This window comes from Porites lutea, chromosome 1 (assembly GCF_958299795.1).
Source record: "Porites lutea chromosome 1, jaPorLute2.1, whole genome shotgun sequence".
In the NCBI taxonomy this organism is placed as follows: Eukaryota; Metazoa; Cnidaria; class Anthozoa; order Scleractinia; family Poritidae; genus Porites; species Porites lutea.
Genome location: NC_133201.1, coordinates 36739993 through 36761754, shown reverse-complemented (window position 1 = coordinate 36761754; position 21762 = coordinate 36739993). Strand labels below are relative to the sequence as shown.

Below are 21762 nucleotides of genomic sequence, written 5' to 3'. Positions count from 1 at the left end.
ACCACTGGGATATAAGAAAGCCTGTCACTGGCCAAGTATAATTCCTTATCGATGACGCCCCTAAATTTAAGCTGGTTGCTTGATGCGATATGCAACGCAGGCATCGCTCTAACATTGTTTAATTCTATTTTTAACCGTTTTCGACTGATCACGATCTTGTTAGGTACATTGATTGCTCACAGATTTTGCAGTGGTTTTTCAAGCCTTCATTTCCATTACTGCGTTATATTTTATCCACACGCGCACTGGTACACTGGCTCGCGCTCAGAGCGACACCCCATATATCCATGATAAACGGGAAAACGAGTGACCGGAAGTCGATTCTTGCGCATGAAACGAAAAACGGAAAACGGAAAATGTCTTTCGTTTTTCTTTTATATTTTATATATGTTCGCATGGAAAACCTCAATCGACTTCCGTTTTGCGTTTTCTGAATTAGTTTGCACATAAAACGGAAAAACGGTAAAAAGGAAGTAGTTGAATTTGTTTTTTCGTTTTTTCCTTTGGCTGGAATTAAAATGAAAGTTATTTCTACGTTCTGCTAAATTTTTGAGAATCTGACGTTTTTCCTACGTATATTAATAGAGTCAAGTGGTTTTAACTAAAACTTCAATAAAACTGAGATGTGTTTTACATAAATGGTAGAATTTTAAAAAGGAAAAGGAAACTAAGAGTGTGATTTGTGATTCCGTTTTTGAATATGAAATGTAAAATATCGAGTGGGCGAAAGGTGCGCTGACCTAGTTCCCTAACTAATTACAGAAAAGCCAGTTACACAAGAATCGGCTCTAAAATTCGAAAAAGAATCGAGAACTTCGAGGGAAATTGTATATATCATGTCTGTTATTGCTCTAATAAATTCCTCTCAACCTTGGAGAATTTTTACAGTAGAAACATCATTTAAATTTGCTAGGTATTACTTAGTGGCATCTAATGTAGCCGTACTAACAATTTCGTATGACCATGCCAGCATTAAAGAATGATACTACCTTGAAAGAGAATGCCGAAGTTTACGTGCCCCCGGTTCAAGCCGCTGACTGAGTAGGTTGCACTTTTTGACAAGCAATGTTCACCAAGCCTCTGGAAATGTTACACAATCTTATGTCTGTTTCTATATATGGACTATACACCCCGCCTAGCATAATATCGGATCATATTCCACCGCTAAATAACTTTTTAAACTGATACGTCTTTCAATGCGTGGGCTAGAGAGACAGTTAACTAGAAATACGTGAATCGCAGAACCTCGCGAGCTCGGGGGAAGGCCCATGAAATGTTACGGATGGGAGGTTGGGGGAGAAAGGGAGTAAATTGTGTGACTGGGGAGGGCGAGTTTCTCACCGGATGTTTTTAAGGAGGTAAATGTAATGAAAATTGTAAACGAAAATTTTGTTCAGTAAGGATTTTGTTTACAAATGTGACGCTTCCCTACATGTCACCCATTATCGATGTTCTCTAAACGGTTTGTTGTAAAATAAAGCTTACTGTAAAACCCATTGTTGCTCATGGTGTAAAGGCTGATCGGTTGTTCTCAGTCCGTTGGAAAGATATTCCTCACATGCATTGTTTCAGATCGTGTAATTCTTACTGCCTGTAGTTACATCAAAGAAAATAATAACTGCATTTTCTCGAAGGGTCGGCAGTGAGTGCCCCCTCTCTCAGGGGCACCCAACGTCGGTTTTCTCCTAAATACATTGAAAACACCTTTTAAAATAGACTATCCAGAGTAGAGATGCATTCTAAGTGACGCTATAGAATTTGTAACTGTTCGGTCATCCAAGGAGAACTTGTGTCTTTTCGAAAAAAGAAGGACTTCAGTATTATTTTCAGGAAAATCTTGGATGCAATTTAACGTATTACTCAGTGAGAGTTTTTCTAATTCCTCTTTCATCACATTTTTGAATCCGAAAATTTGAGGTTTCCATTTTAGTAAGAAAAATAGCCTAACTTAGGCAGTGAAATGAGAAAAATCAATCTTCTGAGCTCGAGAATCGTGCATGAATGGAACGGTCGGCTTTATAGGAATTTTTAGCCATAGAAAATTCTTGGCAATATTTGCTTCTCCGAACAGAAATTTTACACAAAGCAGTCGATGGGTCCCCCCTAGCTCTCTTCATCGGTTTCGTTTGCAGCGGGGTAGTTGTTTGTTTGTTTTTTGTCGCTGCCTCTCCTCTGTGTCCTGTTGACGGGGTTGCCTTCGCTTTGCTAAGCGATGTTCTCTCTGCTCCGCGGTTTGTTGTTGTCTTCTTCTCCGTTGCTGGAAAATCTTCTCCGGCGAGGATTTTCAGCCAGTTGGTGAATCCAGCCTTGTTATGCTTGCTTTTGTTGCTTTTAATTGCTCGTTATTTACAGACGGTAACCATTGTTTCGCAGACGCTGAACAAACAACTCTCAGTCATGAATAAAAGACGACAGTGCAGAGCATCGATCGCAAACCCTTTTCTAACCTGTGGGCCTTGAAGTCATATTGGATGGCGTCAATACGCCGTGGCGAATTTTTTGCGTTCGCCGAAACCGATGCGATAGAGAAAAAGATTTATGACCAAAGCAAGATCACTCCTCGATCGGCGATTGCCGAGCGCGTTGACGTGCGCTGCACGCACGACAAATCTATAAACCTTCCACGGTGGGCGTATATTAAAACTTAAAATTTCAAGATATGGCTGTCAATCTTGTGACGTCATTTTCCCGTACAAAAACGTTCAAATCGAAAACCAAAAAACATAAGTTCTACCATCCTGCAAAGTTTGAGCTCAAATGAATAAAAGAAATATAAAAGTAGTTCCTACCTCTGATATTTGGCGTCCTAGACGCTTACCTTGTTCCCTCCGCTCGGCCCTTTTTAACACTAAATTTATGTTGCAAGAAATGTTAAAAATAATAAATAAATGTAATAAATAGCTTTCTTTATTACAGAACAACGCATATATTTTAGTAACACAGCACTCAAAAAGTTCAATAAAATAGTAAGAGAGGTCATCCAATATTGGCTATTGCGGTATTGATCATATCTTTGAAGAAAAAAATCCTCCAATCTTATTGGCTAAGGGCAACGATCATTTAAGGCTAACCCTGAATTAACTTTAAACTTGAAAAAACTGTTGAAGCTATAATTGAAAAAGATGTCTGATAACATTTTTATGTCTTCGTGACGTGTGCGTCATTATTGGATTATGATGGCAACCGAGTCAGTTTTGCATCAATGCTAACCAGAAATAGCATTTTCTAGATCGCTTGATTAAATCCTTACCTTTCACGTTTTTTTTCTTTGATTAGCTTCGGACCAGCATGCTTGGTCTAAATATTGATTTGATAGGAAGAGAAGAGGACTTTAGGGTGATTCAAGGCCATTCCGTGTGAAAACATTTTGCATAGCAATGGCTATACTAGAGAAAGTTTTTCTTTCAAATTTATCCGAATTTTTTTTTCGGTCATACCTCTGGCACATTTGTCAGAATCGCCGGGCTTCCCTAGGAAAATGAATTCCTCCTACACAAGTTCTGCCGGCATCAAGTTTCAAATGACGTCAGTCATGGCACACGGGTTATGGTTCCAGTTGGGCTGATTGACGCGCGCATCTTAGGTATGAACGAGTCAACGCCTCTCCGCTATCGAATCACTGAGCTGATTCGATAGACACTGCACCGCATTATGGAGGAACACAATCCAACCTAAAGGCACGATTGCAATCCATTAAAAACATCACCAGCGAAGGTAAGCATTGAAAAAGTCTTTTAAAATTCTACTTTAGTCTACCTGTGTTGTAAAAACCACAGAAACCGCAATCCCCTGATTTGCTTTGGATCGGAGAACAAATGCTTGAAACCTCAGCCTTTTCACACTCTCAAGGATGGAAAATTGACTTTATCAACAAAGTTGAAACCAGAACTTTGTGTTATTCTAATAGAGGTAGCAATACTTTCTTTTAAAACTAACTCTCAGTATACGGATGCCTGTGATCAAGTTGTTTGCTTTGTCGTATTAATCCTAAAAAACAAGTAAAATATCGGCTCACTGACCTGTATGTCTCTAAATGGCGAAATCAGCACGAAATGGTAGAACTTGAAGTGATCTCAGTAAGAATAATTCAGTGTATTTTTGTGAAGGATTTTTAATCGACCAGTTCTTTTCGTTTTCTGGTATAGCGCCCAACCTAAGAGCCTTGCCGCTTAAGTTTGCGTAAAAGATAGCTTCCTGGTCTCCTCTTCTGAAACTCACAAGTAAACAAGATATATACCAAGTACTTCTGAGCGCAATATAATACAAAGACAACTCCGAAAAACATCTTCCTAACTTAAAATATAAGTATAAGCAAGAAATTGACACAAAATAAATAAACATAATATTTCGCTTCTTACATGTATTTCAAGACCATTATCAAACGTGAAATACAAGATGGAAAAGCACTGAACCGTATACTTATAAACTAATGTATATGAACTTATCACTAACTTATATGAACTTATGACTTCCGAGCACATTTGAGCAGTATCTAGCTAGTGCCTCTTTTTTAAAACGAAAGCTGAAATTGTATGGCTGCTTAAAGACCATCAACAAACTTGAGTAACTTCCTCAAGGCACAAAATGGCTGTCTTACTACAAGTCAGCTAGAAGAGGCCAATATCTTGCAAGACCCTCTGCTTGTAGGGAAACTTCAAGCGCAATATTAGCACCTGGCGAAAAACTTGAATTGTCTGTTTAGAATTCAATTCATACACTTAAATGAATAATTATAGCCAAAGAGTAAATTTGTTGGCTTTCACTTAAAGAGATAAAGCTCTTCCCGCTCTGTTAGTTTCAAGTTAAGTGCGGTATAAATTTTTCCGCCCAGCATGAGGGGGCACAAAATACATTTACTATAAGTAGCCATTAATCTCTAATCTGGCACCGTTGATGTGATTCTCGATTTTTGTTAAAACGACAACATGAACGGACTTCAGCTGCCTGGTGTTTTTAACTCAACAATTTCGAAGCAATATCGGGGAGCGTTTTGTCGAAAAAGAGAGCTGGATTTGCATGATTGTGACCTTTAAAGATACTGCCTGGAGCCAATTCCGGGAAGCAATATTGCACCGCTGTCTAGAATTGTTGCTGAAAAGTTTGAAACTTTGACCTGTCAAGCTTGATACATATAAGACATAATAACAGTCAACGCCTTAATTAGCTCTATCGCCACAAGGAGATAAAGTTGTTCTCACTTCGAAAAGCATACAAATTAATACGCCCAGAAACATGTGAAAGAAAGTCGTTGATTGCTAATCATTTTGGGCCGAGTGCCGGGGTAAGTTTATTTCCTTTGTTTTATAAGTCATAAGAGTGGCGATGACTTAAAATAAGTACATGGAGTGAAGTATAAAACAGTCAGCTAACCTCAGGACTGTGATGGGCTAAACATGTGTCAAATTCAAAAGCCTTCAAAATGTTTTTAGAAGAGGCAGTTTTGAACCCCCTGCACCCTTCTTGAAGTTACAATTTCAAGAGAGCTAGACAGTCATTTTATTCAAGCGTTATAATTAACGCTTGCCTGAGAATTGGGGCTATTTCTCCCCGGCCAATCAGAGAGTCAGCGCAGCTGTGTGAGAACTACAGTGGGCCTACAGTCTCCAGAATAATAGGTTACTTTCAAAATCACACACGAAAGTTGAGACGCATTTATCAAGTAGTAAGCCGGCTGCAGTTCCGGTGTGAAAGCACTGGCATGGGTTGGTATGTCACTGACAGATCCATGTCGAAAGCCCAAGAATTTTGTTGTCTCTCAAGTGAGAAGTATATTAAGTGCCCTAAAATACCATGCAATGGCACAAGGAATAACTGGACCGAATAACTTGCTTTAGAACTGTTAGAAACGGTAAATTGGGAGCAAAAAATGGACTTATTTATATGGACCACGATATTCATTGCCGGAAATGAGGGTGCATTTATATCATAGCGGAATATGCAAATATAACAGAGCAGGAACAGTGGTTGACGCTGATAAAACTTCTCTGGCACACACGGAAACATAGGAATTGGTGTGACCTTGGTTCCAATTAAATTCACTTCACGTATTGCAGAATATGAATGTGACCGATGGAATCTCCCATAGGGACGGTTTGTCTCCGCGCTCGAGGTGAGACTTTTTATTTTGCGTGATCTCAAATTGCCTTGAACATCCCGGTAATAGCCTCAAAGAAGAGAAATGCTCTCGTTAATCATCAGCACTCAAGAAGCAAGAACTGAACACACCACAGACTATTGTTTACGTTAGGTGCGGAGCGTGAGAAAAACCGCGAAGATTTCGCAAGAATTAGGACCCCCGAAGATCGAGAGCAAGCACAGGCAGCCCAAGCACAATATTAGAGTATCCAAGGGATTTACATGGTTATCTCGCTATCATATTTTTCAAGAAGAAAGAAGAAATTCTAAATATATAAAAAGCCTTGCCTTATTTACATGGTGATTGCTTCATGCGTGGTGATTTCTTTCAATGCCGACTTCTTGGGTGTATAAAGCCAAGTCGGTAAAATCGCATCGGGTCGAAAAAATTACCATTATTTATCCTTTCTGTTGACTTCTGATATCAAGCTATAGAAAACTTTGAATTTGGCCTGCCTGTAGTGTGTTTGCGGGTTCTAATTTTGCGTTTTTCGCGGTTTTCGGCCTGATTAATGCGTTTAACAGCTCTGCATTTTGATTCATGCACTCGTATTTTTACACACGATTGCGTTCAGTTCAGTATGAAAATACTATTTTTATCTTTCACGTGTGAGGATATCGGTGTCGCCATGGTTACTAACATTAATTTTGACTATTTGGAACAGAAAATATAAGTAACATTGTCTTTATTTCTCCTTTATAACTTTATATCCGAGTTTCATAACATTTTTGTGACAGGCATTTTGCGATAGGTGACGACTTTAATTGCACTATTTTGCTGTTTCGAAAATGAATAATAAAGAAGTTGTGTTTTATGTAGGACTTTCATCAGTATCTATAAAGTAAACAGAACATTACATGGCCGCTTGGGAATACGAATTTTATCTTCTCGCGCTGAAAGTATCTCTCACTCTTTCGCTTCGCTCATTCGTGAGAGATACTTCCAGTGCTTGAAGATAAAATTCGTATCCCCGCGCGGCCATGTAATATCCTCTATATATTTTCCATGCTACCGAAGATAACACACAGTGTTGAATACAGACAATTTTGTCAAATTTTCGCGAGAACAAAGGACGAAATAAGGCGAATTTCGCTTTCACTACGCTTGCACAGTACCGTAGCACCAGAACTGACAAGGAATAATCCCTCTCGATGCAAGGCACATTAACGGCCTGTTGTAGCCCGGTTTACAAATGATCGTTCTTTAACTCGTTGGCAGTTCTACTAGGTGCGGTATCGTATTAGTGTCCGCAGTTACCCGGCAACAAAACTGTCTGGACGTTTTTCAAAGGTCGTTTCAGTAGACGTCAAGACATTCTTTTGGCGATATATTTCGAGGGCAGAAGTATTAGACCATTAGCTTCTACATAAGAACGAAAATTTATGTATTGCTTATTTCTTCGAAATTTATCTTTGAATTCATGGTTCATCAAGGCAACCTACAATGAACTTTGTCCAGCTCTATTTATTTTCATGAATTGATAATAAGAGAAAACTACTGTCATGTTACACGTTTTCATTTTATTTAGCCCTATAACCTCGTTTAAAGGTAGATGACAGTTCGATGAGTTAGAAATAACCTGAACAAAAACTTTTCGGAAATTCACTTAAACCTGCTTAGTGTTAAAAGTATAGGGAAACTGTCATTACCCCGGCATAAAGGAGGAAATTGTTCTAAAATCACAGTAATGCTGGGATTGTCGCAATTCTGTGTTTTTTACTTCAATCTTTGGGGCATTCCCAGTAATGTAGAGCGCAGACTCTTTGCCATTTCCAGCCGTTGATATGTGACTTGTCTTTTCCTTTCTTCTGTGGACTTTGGACTTGCTTTTCTCGTTCATCCGGCTGGTCTCCAGCCTTTCCGTATTTACGGTTACAAGTACAGATGTACCAGCCTGATGTGCTTTCATACGATAACTGACTAACCCAGCTTCGTTCTGATGAACAGGTCACACCTACTATCACGTAATTCTGTAAGAAAAAGATTGTGTTGACTTCGGTGTTGAGAAACATACCACAGGGCACCCACGCTCTTATTTGTAAACTGCAAATGGAAATTAAATAAGAGATAAAATCTTACCTGTTTTGTTCTATTCTTAAATCTGCCGCGGTGCGAAGTGAAATGGAAGTTGTGTTACGATGCGAAAACGATGTTCAAGTCGACGCTTTGACCGTTGTTGATTTCACAATGTTTTATCTTGTTTGTCTCGCATTTAACTGCTGGTGAAACGCGGTTGTTGTTGTTTCGCGTGGTTATTAATTCACTAACATTTGAATTAACGGTAATGATTAGTGACAAGGGTCGAAACTCCATAGCTGCTGTCGTATAATCAATGTCTCTATTCTCTCTCTCTCTCTCTCTCGAATCCTTAATAAATTAATTGCTGGTCTTCATGCATGACGTCACTAAAATTCAAACCACAAAACTATCAATCCTACCGAGATTTTACTTTCACGATGTATAAGAGCAGCTGAAAACTACTTTTCATACAAATTTTCGCTCCAAAAGGGTTCTTGGTTTTGTGATAGAGTACACTTGAATTTCTGAGCTTTTGCGTGACGCGGCATTTGCATGACGGCCAAGAGAGCTGTGACAGTCATGAAGGTTAAAAAAAAAAGACTTGTTTTAGGGGAATTTTCCTATCTCAACAGTTCATGTATTAGAAAAACTCGGTAACAGATGTTTCTCTTGGTTTCCGTCCGCCATGTTGGTGCTCGTCCAGATGAGCACCAGCATGGCGTCTCCATACAAATCTCTATAAATTTGGGTAAAACGTTTCTTCGAATATCTCGTATACGAAATATTCCTCTGACCTGAAATTTGGCGGGGGTCTTTGCATATTTACCTCTTTTCATTTCCCAGATTCTGGACTTTATCTCGTCAACGGTTTTGATTTTTATTTTGATCTATTTTGAATGGCGTAACACTGAAAACCAGCAATACACGCTGGGGATTTTTTTCAAGCCGAGCGGCCAACAGATTCAGTGGGGGCGTGATAGGCACAAAATATTTGGAATTCTTGGGTCTATAACTTTGTTTTCTTTAAAAGGCATGTTACTGAAATTAATACAGGCAACAATACTTGATTCTAGGAACATTTTGGATTAGGCGTTTCTATGGTTACCAGTCATGTGACCCTCTAGTGGCCAATTTAAAAAATCAAAACTCCTAAAAGTTTCTATTTCAAAAGTATGTAACCTGAAACTGTCATACTTGGCAGAAATAAAGTGCACATAAATGGGCTTTTCGGTCATGCGCAGTACTTATCTAAAAAATGAAGAATTTGAAACGATAACTTACGACAAATACAAAACTAAAAGTCTCAACTCATTATCTTCTGTAGTTTAAGAGATATTGGTAACATTCCATGCATATTTAAAAAAATAGTTTGGACAAATTTGTGCCCGATTTTTAGCACTTTTTTTCCGAGCGTGTAACCAACAATGAAACGAGAGACGATAATAACAACCGCGTGAAATGCGAGACAAACTACATAAAGCATTATGCAATCACCAACGGTCAAAGTGTCGCCTTGAACATCGTTTTCGCATCGTAAAACAACTTCCATTTCACCTCGCACCGCAGCAGATTCAAGGATAGAACAAAACAGGTAAGATTTTATCTCTTATTTAATTTCCATTTGCAGTTTACAAATATAAAGAGCGTGGGTTCGCTATGGAGACATACTGACATTCTGCGATGGGATGGGGCTTTTCCCATGTGAGATCCTTCCAGACCAAATTTTCCGCACAGACTGGTTTGAAATGAACTTTAGCCTAATATAGCTTTCTGGAAAACAATCGAATTTTCTTGACTAAGTCGAAAAAAAGTTCAAAATCAGGTGAAAGACGAAAATTATTTGCGACGTACTACCACTGAAAATCTGACATGGAGATCTAAAGGCAAAATATGTATCCAATCAACTTTTGACAGAAAAAAATAGTCTATTATTTTAGGCGCAGCCTGATAATAAATCCCGAAGACATTTTAATCCGTATTCTCTCTATTACAGTATTTAAATGTACTCAAAGATAGTTTCCCGGTGAGTCTAAAGTTATTCAATAGCAGCGTCCTAATGCTGGCTTAATATCATATTTCTTGGCCATGAAATTATTACTTGTCCAGTTACGTTTAGAGACTTGAGAAATAAATTTTCTACTCTAACATCACTCCAAGTGCAACATTAAACAGATTCTCATTTGATTAGGGACAAAAAATAAGAATTTCGTGCTTAATGTTTCTACAGCACATGACACACTTACCTGACTGGGTCCCTTGAGAGTAACCTTCAAGGGTTGATATCCCGGCCCTTGAACGTTCTCTATCAAGTGGTGTTTGCAATATTTCAAATTACAATTACCGTCTTCTCCTTTGGGCCCCCGAAGCCCCTGAGGGCCCTGGGGACCTCTTGGGCCCTGTGTACCAATTGGCCCTTGTTTTCCTTCAGCACCCGTTGCTCCTGGGTCTCCTTTGTCACCCTTAGGTCCTTGGTGTCCTGGTGGCCCCTGCTGCCCGGTAGGGCCTGGGATTAGACTTGCATTTACGATCTATAGGGGAGGAAGGTTCAGTTACTGGTTCTATTCTTTGCGGACAAATTTAGGTGGTATCTTATTCACAATGAGAAACGAAGAAATAACACCCTCTGGCCTTGTTAGCCAGATTTTTCTATCTAATTGCTTGCTGAACGAGTGAAGAAATGACCCTCAAAGGAAAATTGGTTAGTGATGAATTTGAAGCAATTGTGTTTTTCAATAACTGTAATTTGATTGTGCATCTACTTTATAATACATTGCACATTTTCAAAATTGTAACGTATTCACTTAGCTTATAATTACAATTATCGGCTAATGGCGATCCTTCAGTGAAACGAAGCCAACAACAACCACAACAAAGCAAAGGAAAATGAAAAAAACAAGAGCGTTTTATAAGATCTAAAAGCTCGTTGTCGTAATAAAAGAACCTTATCGGCAACATTGATAGAAATGTGGATTAGTTTTACTCTACCTGAATAATTGCCAAAAGATCAGCTACTTCTGCATCAATTTTAACGTCTAACATGTTGACTTTGTCACTGATTTTTTGCAGCTGTTTTAAAAAGAAGAACAAGTATTTTAATTAATGTTTTATATTTAAGCAACAGACTTGGGATCCTAGTATCAGTTTTTTTAATTTGTTATTTTGATGAACCTCTCGATGGACGAGATGTATTTATTTTACTCAATATCTTAACCTTGACAACGGGGTTTATAGAAAAAAAATGAAATGCACCTTTAACAAGTGCAGAGCAGCGTCAAAGCAATCAACTGGCAAAAGAGCGTGGGATATTGTATATATTGTAACTAGGGGTATCTCAGTTAATGCCCACTCACACTGTTGATGCCCTGAATATATGCACCTTGTTGAAGAAAGTAAGGGTTTACATAGCCACAAGCTTACAGGTCAGTGTTTACACAGCCGTCTGGTTGAAAACTGAATTCATGCATAAGCATTAACGATTTAAGTTATAATTCTAAATTTAAGCCAAATCAGCTTGTGTTATTAAAGAAAGCATCACAGCAAACGAAAGACCACTTTTCCTGAAGCTATCGAAAGAAAATGTCACGAACCATTTGGGTTTTCAAAGGGACTTATGCTTTTTCTACCTGAAGAGGTGAGTACGCAAGATTATGAGCAAGCCCCTAAAGTTTACTTCAGCCTGTCCAAGCCTACATATCATTTAGCACGTTGTAAGGATTACACGCTTAGCCCACGTTCGGTAGGATTATTTTAGGTCCAGTAGGATTTATTAAATTGTTCGGGGTACAAAAAAAAAGCAAAATAAAATAAGGGTACGTCAGAGGTCTTCCGACTGAGTGTACAACGCTTACCTTGATTTCATTATCACTGATTCGTGCCTTAATAGAGTTGATCTAAAGAAAGGAAGATAAACAAAATGAAAGCTAGACCTTTCGAAGGACATACATGGTTGGTACAACTCACTTTGACACTGAAGATGACTACCGCAAAAGTTTTCCAAACGTCAGTCGCTGTGAACAACAGTCCTATTCAGGACTGCAACCGCCCGGACGATCATATTCGACCCAATTACTATTTATTATTAGTCACGCCCTACAGTGATCACGAATGTTGTATAATTGTTCTCAGATAATAAAACATGATAGAAGAAGACCTGACTACTTAGCCGTGACAAAAGCCGTTAAAGAAAAGTCGATCTACTTTATATCTCTGGCGCTGGTAGTATGAATTTGAAAGTGAGATCTCCCTATGCCTTATTAGACGCTTGTATTATACGTTTTTCTTATGCTGTAGGCCTTCAAGCATTGAAGTGTCAGAATGAAACCTCTCTTGCAGTACTTTGGTACAGCTATTTTTGTTTTTCATTATAATGATGTAATTATATTAACGCTCATACACATAAAGATAAGGACCGTCAGGGGATCAATAATTTCCTAATTCACACAACCGAATAAGTGGCCTCTTTAAAATTGGACTGGCAGCAACATCTGCGTAAGCCAAAAGTTATTGACTGGACTTACTTCAGCTCGGTCACACACTCCTGGAGGTCCTCTCTCACCGGGTGGTCCGGGGTCTCCCTGAAAATATTATGATCAAGTCGGGGCTTAAAATTGATGAGATTACAGGCGTTAAAATGCATTCAAATGGAATATTGGCAAAGTCTGGTCCCTAGTAAATGAATAGAATCATACCTTTGGACCATCTCTCCCGTCTCTTCCATCCTTTCCATCTCTTCCATTTTGTCCATCCGTACCGTTGAATCCATTCTTCCCTGGTGGCCCAGGGGGACCTACCACAGTCATCCCATCCCTTCCATCCCTTCCATCTCTTCCTGGTTTACCATCTTTGCAATTACTGGGGCAGGACGGTACGGTGGGTGGGGGCTCAGATAGGCTGTTTAGACTGCGACCCTTTTAAGGGAAAAATCATAAAAATATTAGAATTTATTTGTTTTTAGTAGACGGACACCTCCCTTTTGCAAACATCTAATGCAGAGACCCCTTCCATGTGGAACGACAATCGTCCTAATTTAATAACTGAGAGCTCACGACAATGTCTTAGTAAGGCTACATCAATAAATTAGAAAGTGAAACAAAGAACAAAGAGTTCTTTCCCACATGGGAGCGATGAACTTTTTATTTACTACGCTTTTCACAAACATGCGAATTTTGAAGTTCAAAAGCCAACTGACGATTGCGTTTTTCGTTGCCGTCGTCAATCATCTTAACCGACATCTTAGGAAACAAAACTTTACTTTAACGGGTTCAAAAGGTCATGGTTTGTGATTTGTAATTGGTGGATTTCGATCCGTTTTGTGTGTTTTGTGTTTCAAGGTTCGCTGCTTGTGATCTTAATATGATTCACGGCAATTGTGAAGGCGGCTTTTGAACTTTAGAGTTCGCTTGTTTGTAAAAAGCGCAGTAAAAGATTCGACTACAGGTAAAGTGAACTCAACGGATGCCTGTCCTTTATATGTATTTACCTTCATGCCGTTTAGCGTGCTCAACCTATAGGTGACGTGATACGATAATGCGGCCAGAGTTAAGTTAGCAGTAACGATGCCGATCTTCGACAATTAGATCGCAAGTCATCAATTAGACAAAAAACTAGGATTTTTGACCACTAGGTTTCCTAACAACCAAATAGGTAATACTTCAATATTCAAGTTAGTAATTGTTAGCGAAATTTGGTTAACGTATATAATAATGTCAGTGATTATCGCTGCATACTCTGATCAACTTTACCTGTATTTATTTATTTATTTATTTATTTTTATAAACGTTTAATTTCTGCTTATATTAATTTGCCTTTGTTAGAACTATAATAATGGCCTGGGATGAAAAACTAGTTTTAGCCTTAAATTCGGCATTTTCGGCTGTTATTGGTATGTGTAATTTGACGAGTGAAATTAGGGAAACATTTCACGCGCGCTTTGTCCAAGTCAAGCGAAATTATTCCCTAATTTCACGAGTATACCATTTGATTACCTATAAATATCATAGGTGACGAATTACGATTGCAATCGCGGATTTTTGACATGTTTATCCTGGTTTTATCGCATCGATCGGAGAACTCCACAATCTCAAAAGTTTACAGCTTAAATGTGGCTTAAGTTCAGAATGTTCGTAACGTCTCGACAAAATACCTGTTAGAATCCTTCTTAATGTGGTCTTTATTGCGTTTAGGTTTTCCAAAGTGTATTTTAATGCCCTGACATCTTCATTCAGAAAATTTTAAAACTTCCTCGCCATCTTGACACCTACACGTACGGAAGGTTGCCATGGCAATTTTGTAATTTCACATGTAAAATGACAAATTAACGCTGAAATTTAGAACCAAAATTCAGGAGTAATTCGTCACTATTAATCTAACAGATTGATATGACAGATTTCATGTTTAAATCTGTTAAATTAAATGCATCACCCAGGAAGGCCGACTTTCGGTGTGCAGGTGTTTGGATATTATGAATTTCGTTTGTTTCCAAACTATCCAATTAATCAGAAAAAAAAGTTGCCATTAACACTGGACGGATTGCAAATATGTCGCTAGTTTGTAAATACCGAGGAGTAAATATATGACAAAGATATTGGTAAATGCCACATTTGAATACTAAAAAACAGGGGGTGAAAGTAAAGATCTTTTGGCATTTAACTTGCTAATTTATAATTAGTCACGTGACAACAGTAGGAAATTTCCAAAAATATGCCAACATTGTAAGGATGAAGTTAATTACTGTTTATCCCATTTGGTCACGTCCAGTAGCTAGATATGTTATCGACAAGTTATTTTTTATTTGTTTTCATCGTTCTGTCGACATAAGGAAATTTTTGGCAATAATTAATCTAATTCTTTCTTTGTTTTTCCGCAGAATCAATACTAATTCAGTAGTTACCGCGAAGAAACTCCTTGTCTTCGTATCTATGAAATTATGCTTTGAAATTATTTTCTAAAGGACGACACTGCCCCATATACTATGCCCTTTCTTCATTTTAGTTAGAAATCAATGCAATAGCTGGATCTTTTTATATTATCAACAAGCATCATTCATATTCTAAGCTTTATTCTCAGTACAATTTGTATGAAACTAATGCCATTTTTATTCTCCTGACCTTATTGTCTAAGTGGCGAAATTTTAAGGAAAAGCTTCTGACTGATTCTGCTCACTTATATTGTTGAATTTACTGAATAAGCGAGTAAGGAATCTGTCTTACGAAAATACAGACTTTCTAAAAGTCCTTTATTATTTTTTTTTTTCCTGGTTGGCGATGCCATTTTATAGAAAACATCTACCATACATCTATCTGTTGAAATTGACGGGCGCTACTAAATGCTGCTACGTCCGCGTTTAGTATCAATCCCACATGTTTCCTGTCAGGAAGTTAAAAAGTCTGAACAGCCACACAGATTAGAGACATTACAGAATGATATTGACGGATCAGAATTAGGTTAAAGATTCTTGTATAATTAAGTATCTCGTCTCAAATATTGCTCAATGCAATACCACTGACAATGAAACCCCCGAAGAACTAAATAAGCGGCCCGAAGGGAGCAATGTTCGAGCCCTTTGGGTTTGAAAATAGATCAGAGTTTTTTTCTTTTATGGATTTTGTGTTACTATCATTTTTCTCTTGATAAACAGTGGTTCAGGGCTCAAATAAGCTGTAGTGAAATAACGTACTTTGGTCTAAAATAGATTCAAGGTTTCAGAGCGAATGCCACACCCTCTCATCCGAATATTTTTCTAGATCCCCCCTTCCCCCTGAAAGTGACGGAAACAGATTGCAAAAAATAGAATTTTGAAAGTCTTGAGATTAAAAACCTAGTTTCTGAATTTCAAATCCTGTCAGGTAGTTGTATCTCTGGACACGGTGAACACAAAATTTGATATCAACGTCAAGAAACCTTAACTTTGAACTCTGTGCAAAAGTTAAAGATTTAACAAATGCTATTCAAATCTTTCGTCTTTCGGCTAGCTAGCCTTTCACATAAACAGTTCGATGGAATTGCGTCATAGACGTAAGGCATGCAGAAGTGACAAATGTTCCTTTTCCTTATAGCTTTCCTTTTTTTCAAATAAAATGTATATCAGACTTTTAAATAGAAAAAATTCCAAATTATTAGTTTGGAAAAACAAGCTCCAAGAAAAAAAACGCCCATGTACTATACTAAAGCTTAAAGGACTGAAAGATGGATGAGGAGAGGAGATTACCAGGATTAAACCAACAAACTTGAAAGGTGTACGTTAAATCTTTCAGGTAGAAGAAAACTTGACAAGGATCAGTTGGCCGGTTTTGCAGTTGCCACGGAATAAGTCGGCTTAATTAAAGTAACTGATAGTGAGCTTGCTCTTATAGTGAACGAAGAGCTATGAAGTTCTTTCAAATTCTAACGAAAAGGATGCTAAAAAAAATTATCACTTACCTTGAAATGGGAATCTTCATTAAATCCGAACGTTGAAGCTAAAGGGGTGTCATGCACTACAAGTAAAAGAACTATTAACGGGGCGAATCGTAAAGACACCATCTTTACGTAGCTAGTAAATAAGTTAGGGAAGTTAAAAGCTGGCTTCTTTAAGTGCTTGAGAAAACGCTTATCAAAATCGTCTTTTTATTGCATAAGTTGAGCTCCTTATTAACATAAGCTTTTCACTAAAACGTCAAGCCAGTCAAACCTCAATTACATTTGTTTAGATACCGTTTATTAAACGGAAGAGGCCTTGCAACGTTTGATTATAAAGAGATATCTACCTTGAAGACTCGGTATTTACCCCGCAGAAGTTTCTCTCTAGTAATATCCTGTAATTGTGTTATTAAACGCGGACCCCTTTGCGTTTTTTTATTGCAACTCCTTCAAAACTGATATTGAATTTATCTGTTTAGTGTCTTTCAATATATCATCAAAAATTTAGCACGTATAGAATTTGGTTAAATTCTTTTTGCACAAACAGAGGACCGGAGGCAGCTTATAATAGTCACATTAAAAAAAATATCGGACAAAATTTTTCTTCTTTATGCGGAGCTTCGAAATTAAACATTAGAAATTTATCGCAACTGAAAGCGAGAAAAAAAAAAATATATATATATATATATATATATATCTATATATATATATATATATATATATATATATATATATATATATATATATATATATATATATATTTTTAGTAGGGTTATTTATTTGAACAGCCTTGCTGCTTGACCTTGGCAACAAATAATTGCAACAGGCTGGTGTCCAAGCCGAGGTTTATAACTAAATGAACGTCTTGCGCAACTTTGTCTTTTATTTATAATAAAACATTGCCTTAGAAATTTCGTGCATAGATGAGGCTTTACATGCATCTGACAGATTGTCCTTATTGTTATACTACAGTATTCACAATTTAACGTCCTGTTAACGTTTTCAGAATGTGTATATTCACTTATTTAACTAAAAACTATTTGACAGCAACTGGAACTTTTATTATTTTTTTTTTCCTCAGTTGTCCACCCACTGGATCAGAAGCCTCTCCTACAGATAACGAAAGACATTTAGTATTCTTCCATCACCGTCTCCTTAATTTGCTAACTTAAAATCAAAGACAGATTGTGCGGATAAGATACAACCACCAGACTTGCTTCTTACTTCACCTGAAGTAAAGTGTTTTATCGGTCAGCGAATATAACAGAAAGAAGACCGCGTGAACCTAATATCTACGGAATGTCCGTGTGACCCTAAACATAACGAAGATTTGGATTGAATTTTAAGAGCGGAAGTTGTCGAACGAAGAAAGATGAATTCTACTTTTATGAACAGTTCTTGCCCTGATAAAGATGCCGAGATACACATCTTCATGATTGTTTTTGTTATGGTAGGATCAATTTTAGGGAACAGCATAATCTGTTTGTTGCTTGTCCGGTTTAAAACATTGCGAACAGTACCCAATATTTTGGTGGTAAACCTTGCTGTAGTTGACATCTTGAACGCAGTTATTAATATGCCACTTATGATTCTGTGGTACATCTGTCAAGTTCCCTACCTCAAGGGGCCCAAAATCTCCTGGTTTGTTGTGACATTGTACGTTCTGTTCATGTACCTCACTGTTTTTAGCCTCACAATGCTTGCAGTGGATCGATTTGGAGCCATCGTTCTCAGTTTCCGATACCATACGTGGAAAACCGTAAACAAAGCGAAAGTAGCGGTTGTGTTTGTGTGGCTTTCAGCAGCTGCCTATACCTATGGTATGTTCACTATGGGACTGAACATTGATTTAGGAGACGCTCCAGTGCTGGTGTACAGGATCCACTATTTAAAGAAATTTGGAAGACATTTCCTCCTTCCAGGATATCTAGTACCCTTCATAGTCATACTTATATTAGGAGGAACTATCTGGTACACTGTGCGTTCACATAACAAACACATCAAACCAAGTCGTTCCTCGGTGAAACAGGTGAAAAGCGATGTAAAGACCGCGAAGACCATCGGCTTAACTTGTGCGGCGTTTTTCTTGATGGGTGTCTTTCCAATGCTGCTACATAGAATTTCTCGAATACACGGCACTTGGCCCCATTTTTTAGCATTTTTCCTGATGCACTTAAACAGCATGGTAAATCCTATTATTTACGCTCTCACGACAAAGAGGTAAGTTTTCATGAAAGGGAAAATACCTTTTTTTGTTAGTCAATTACAGGGTAGACTTAAAGTTTAACATAATATCCCTATTCTCGGTTTGCACTGTCACGCCATAATAAATAAAAATGCAAAACCATTCAATACAGAAAGTCTAGAATTTGGGAAGTGAAAGAAGATAAAGATACAAAACGCCTTGCCAAGAGTCAGGTCAGTGCAATATAATAAATGCGAGATATTCGGAAAAAAGTTTTACCCAAATTTATAAGGCTTTGTATGGAAACGCCATGTTGGTGTCCCTTCAGGGACACCAATATGGCCGCCGGAAACAAACAGAAACATATGTTTTCGAGTTTTCCTACTAATGCGTGAATTCTTCGCTTGAGGAACTCATAAATATTAAAGTGATGCTTATTCTGAGACAAGGAATGTTTTGATAGCAAAATCTCCCAAAATCGGTAATGTTTTTAACCCACATAAGAGCTTTCCCGGCCGACAGCTTAATTCCCCCGTCACGCAAAAGCCTGGAAATTCAAGCGTCCTCTCTCGCAAAAAGAAGAACCTTTCCGAACCAAAAATTTGTTTATGTAATTTGTTGAGGTGCTGTAATACCTGGTGACAGTAGAAACTCAGAAGAATCAATAGTTTCTTAGTTTGATTTTTGGTGACGTCATGTGCAAACCAAGAATTATTTGTTCAGTTTACTTATAAGTCATGTTCACTACTATGAGAATTTCCGTCAAACGATTCAACGTCTTCAGTTTGCCGCTAGGCGGCACTGTTTGAGGGTCATCAAGGGGTTAGCTGCCAACTGACACTTGTATCCTCCCCCCCCCCCCCGCCCACCATCTCACACCCTTCTGTTTTTGTGGTTTGATGGACGGAAATCCATTTCTAAAGCCGTGAGGTGTTTCTAATTTTGAAGGCGCCTGCGAGATTTTCTTTAAGTCCGTTTCCGGTTTCCGGCTGGCTAGTTGGTCAGTCGGGAAACGGACTTTCTTTCGCTTTGCGAGCGTTCACGCAGAGGACTTGTGGCAATTCTAGCAGCTTAGCATTGAAAATCAATAAAAACTGATAATCCAATCAAACCTTCTCTGTCATCTTTATTCCGTGGGGGGCGTATTCTAATATGGCTTCACCCTCTAGGCTCGTGTTTCTGCTTGCAGTCCCAAAACTCTAGCCTTGAAAGGGTTAGTTCGGGAAGGGATTGGTGCAATAGGCAGTCTCTACATGAACAAGAAAATGGCTTGTCTATTAGGTATTTCGTCCATTGTGAACTGACGAGTTTGCCGATAGTGAAGTAGCTTCACATGGGCTTGCTCGCTCTTGACCAGTGATTTGAAATGAGCCGCGATGGCAAACCATATTTTTACATGGCGCGTTATATCCCAGTGTCGCTTATTTTCCACCAACACATCGTTCTTTTTCTTATCAAAATAATACTTACCGAAAATCTACTAAGCATTTTTAAATGCTTTAGTAGATTACCTGAGAACCTGACTACTTTTGTTCTCTTCAAAAATCCCCAAGCTTCACTCTCCCTGAACAGAGACGACTTTCTAGCATCCTGATAGCTGCCCACCACGTATTATTTTTAGCGTTAAAAAAGGTTAAAGGTTTGTTCATAGTGAAAAGTGCACAAAGCTTATCCATCTGGTGCATAGCACTCCACTAAAACACGTAGAAAAAAAAACCCAAATATAACACAACAGGTTTGAAAACCCCAACTGGCAGGATCCAACCAGTTGGCTATTTACAATTACGTGCACTATTTCTAAGTGGTATGAGTTCTGTAAATTTAATGAGATTCTAAAACGCATTTTACTCTCTCCTTTTTCAAAAGGTTTCGCAAAGCGTTTTTATTGTTCATGAAGGAGCCTTGTGGCAAGTCACAGCCTCGCATGATGAGTTCCAAAAATCGTAGAGATGTTCATTACAAAACAAGCATTGTTACACCACCATCGTCAAGCACTACCTCTGTTAGACAGGCCACAACCAGTGTGGTGCTTAAACATGGTGCCTGACATAAGCGATTTTGAGCGAAGTCTTACGATTAAGTCTTCAACAAAGCCTGCGCGCCGGCCCCATCTACTAAGATCTCAAGATACACAATGGATGTAGAACTCTACTGCAGCACGCACGGCCGTGAGTGTATATAGAGGATGACATCCCTAGTCGTGTTTACTACTTCCAATGAATCGAAGTCTCTTCAGCTGCCTCTTTATAATAGAAGGAATTGAAATAGAGACAAACTTTCTAACACTCATTAAACATTATATGGAATAAAACACATGGAAAAAGAAGTAGAAGTAGAGATGTCCACGGGATTAGCCAAACGCTGAATTCTGAAAGCCTGATTTGACAGAGCTATGAAGCCAGCCTAGAGCATTCTAAGTCTTATTATGAATTAGTTATGTAGAGGTACCCGAAAAGGACTACTACATGGGTAACAATATATGAAATTGTTGTATTTGCACTGCAGAATAAAGATTTCATGACACGAAAATACTTACATATATATTTCAACAACGCGATTGAAGGTCACGTTTCCTTTTCCAGGAGTAGCAGTATTGAAGCTCTGCTCGCATAGTCTCTTGAATCTTGGCTCTTTGTCAAGCGTTATGTGCTTTACAGTAGAAAAACTCTTTTGTTTTGGTTTTAAGCAAAAACAAACGAGGCGAATGCTGCTTTCTTCACTGAAAAAGCTTTAGGAAAGATGGATTTATCAAATGGCCATAAGAAAAATTTATACTGGTAGGGGAAAGCGGGGAGCCCTGAGGTGAAATGGGTTCATTTTGCCCTTTCAGGTAGCCAATCAGAAGGAAGAATTCTCCTACGCTTGCCGGCTCCTGGAGCCAGTCATACAGTTATTTCGAGAAAGGTTGTCAAAAAAAGTGCACGTGACAATCTCGAAAGGTATTGTGGGTTGTTATGAGTTCACTGTTCTTCAAACAAGTTTGAAAGAATGGCACGACAGGCCATGGACGTATGTTTGCGAGTGC

General features: G+C 38.3%; 2 protein-coding genes across 2 annotated transcripts; one reads left to right on the top strand and one right to left on the bottom strand.

Moving 5' to 3' along the window:
• Window positions 1–4452: 4452 nt before the first annotated feature.
• Window positions 4453–21262, top strand: LOC140938000 (adenosine receptor A3-like). Its single transcript, XM_073387553.1, has 3 exons — window positions 4453–5281; window positions 17634–18772; window positions 20604–21262. Exons 2-3 carry the CDS (start codon window positions 17925–17927, stop codon window positions 20782–20784), a joined length of 1029 nt encoding a protein of 342 aa, XP_073243654.1. The 5' UTR covers window positions 4453–5281; window positions 17634–17924; the 3' UTR covers window positions 20785–21262.
• On the bottom strand, window positions 7663–16719 carry LOC140937991 (uncharacterized). Its single transcript, XM_073387546.1, has 7 exons — window positions 16574–16719; window positions 12844–13062; window positions 12673–12729; window positions 12004–12045; window positions 11141–11221; window positions 10399–10683; window positions 7663–8106 (listed from the first exon to the last, which is right to left on the bottom strand). Exons 1-7 carry the CDS (start codon window positions 16673–16675, stop codon window positions 7858–7860), a joined length of 1035 nt encoding a protein of 344 aa, XP_073243647.1. The 5' UTR covers window positions 16676–16719; the 3' UTR covers window positions 7663–7857.
• Window positions 21263–21762: the final 500 nt, after the last annotated feature.

Coding starts and splice junctions, on each gene's coding strand:
- LOC140937991 (XM_073387546.1), bottom strand. CDS start 16,675: ATGGTGTCTTTACGATTCGCCCCGTTAATAGTTCTTTTACTTGTAGTG. Junction 12,730..12,843: donor ACGGGAGAGATGGTCCAAAG/GTATGATTCTAT, acceptor TAATATTTTCAG/GGAGACCCCGGACCACCCGG. Junction 11,222..12,003: donor TCAGTGATAATGAAATCAAG/GTAAGCGTTGTA, acceptor TTTTTAAAACAG/CTGCAAAAAATCAGTGACAA.
- LOC140938000 (XM_073387553.1), top strand. CDS start 17,925: ATGAATTCTACTTTTATGAACAGTTCTTGCCCTGATAAAGATGCCGAG. Junction 18,773..20,603: donor TACGCTCTCACGACAAAGAG/GTAAGTTTTCAT, acceptor CTTTTTCAAAAG/GTTTCGCAAAGCGTTTTTAT.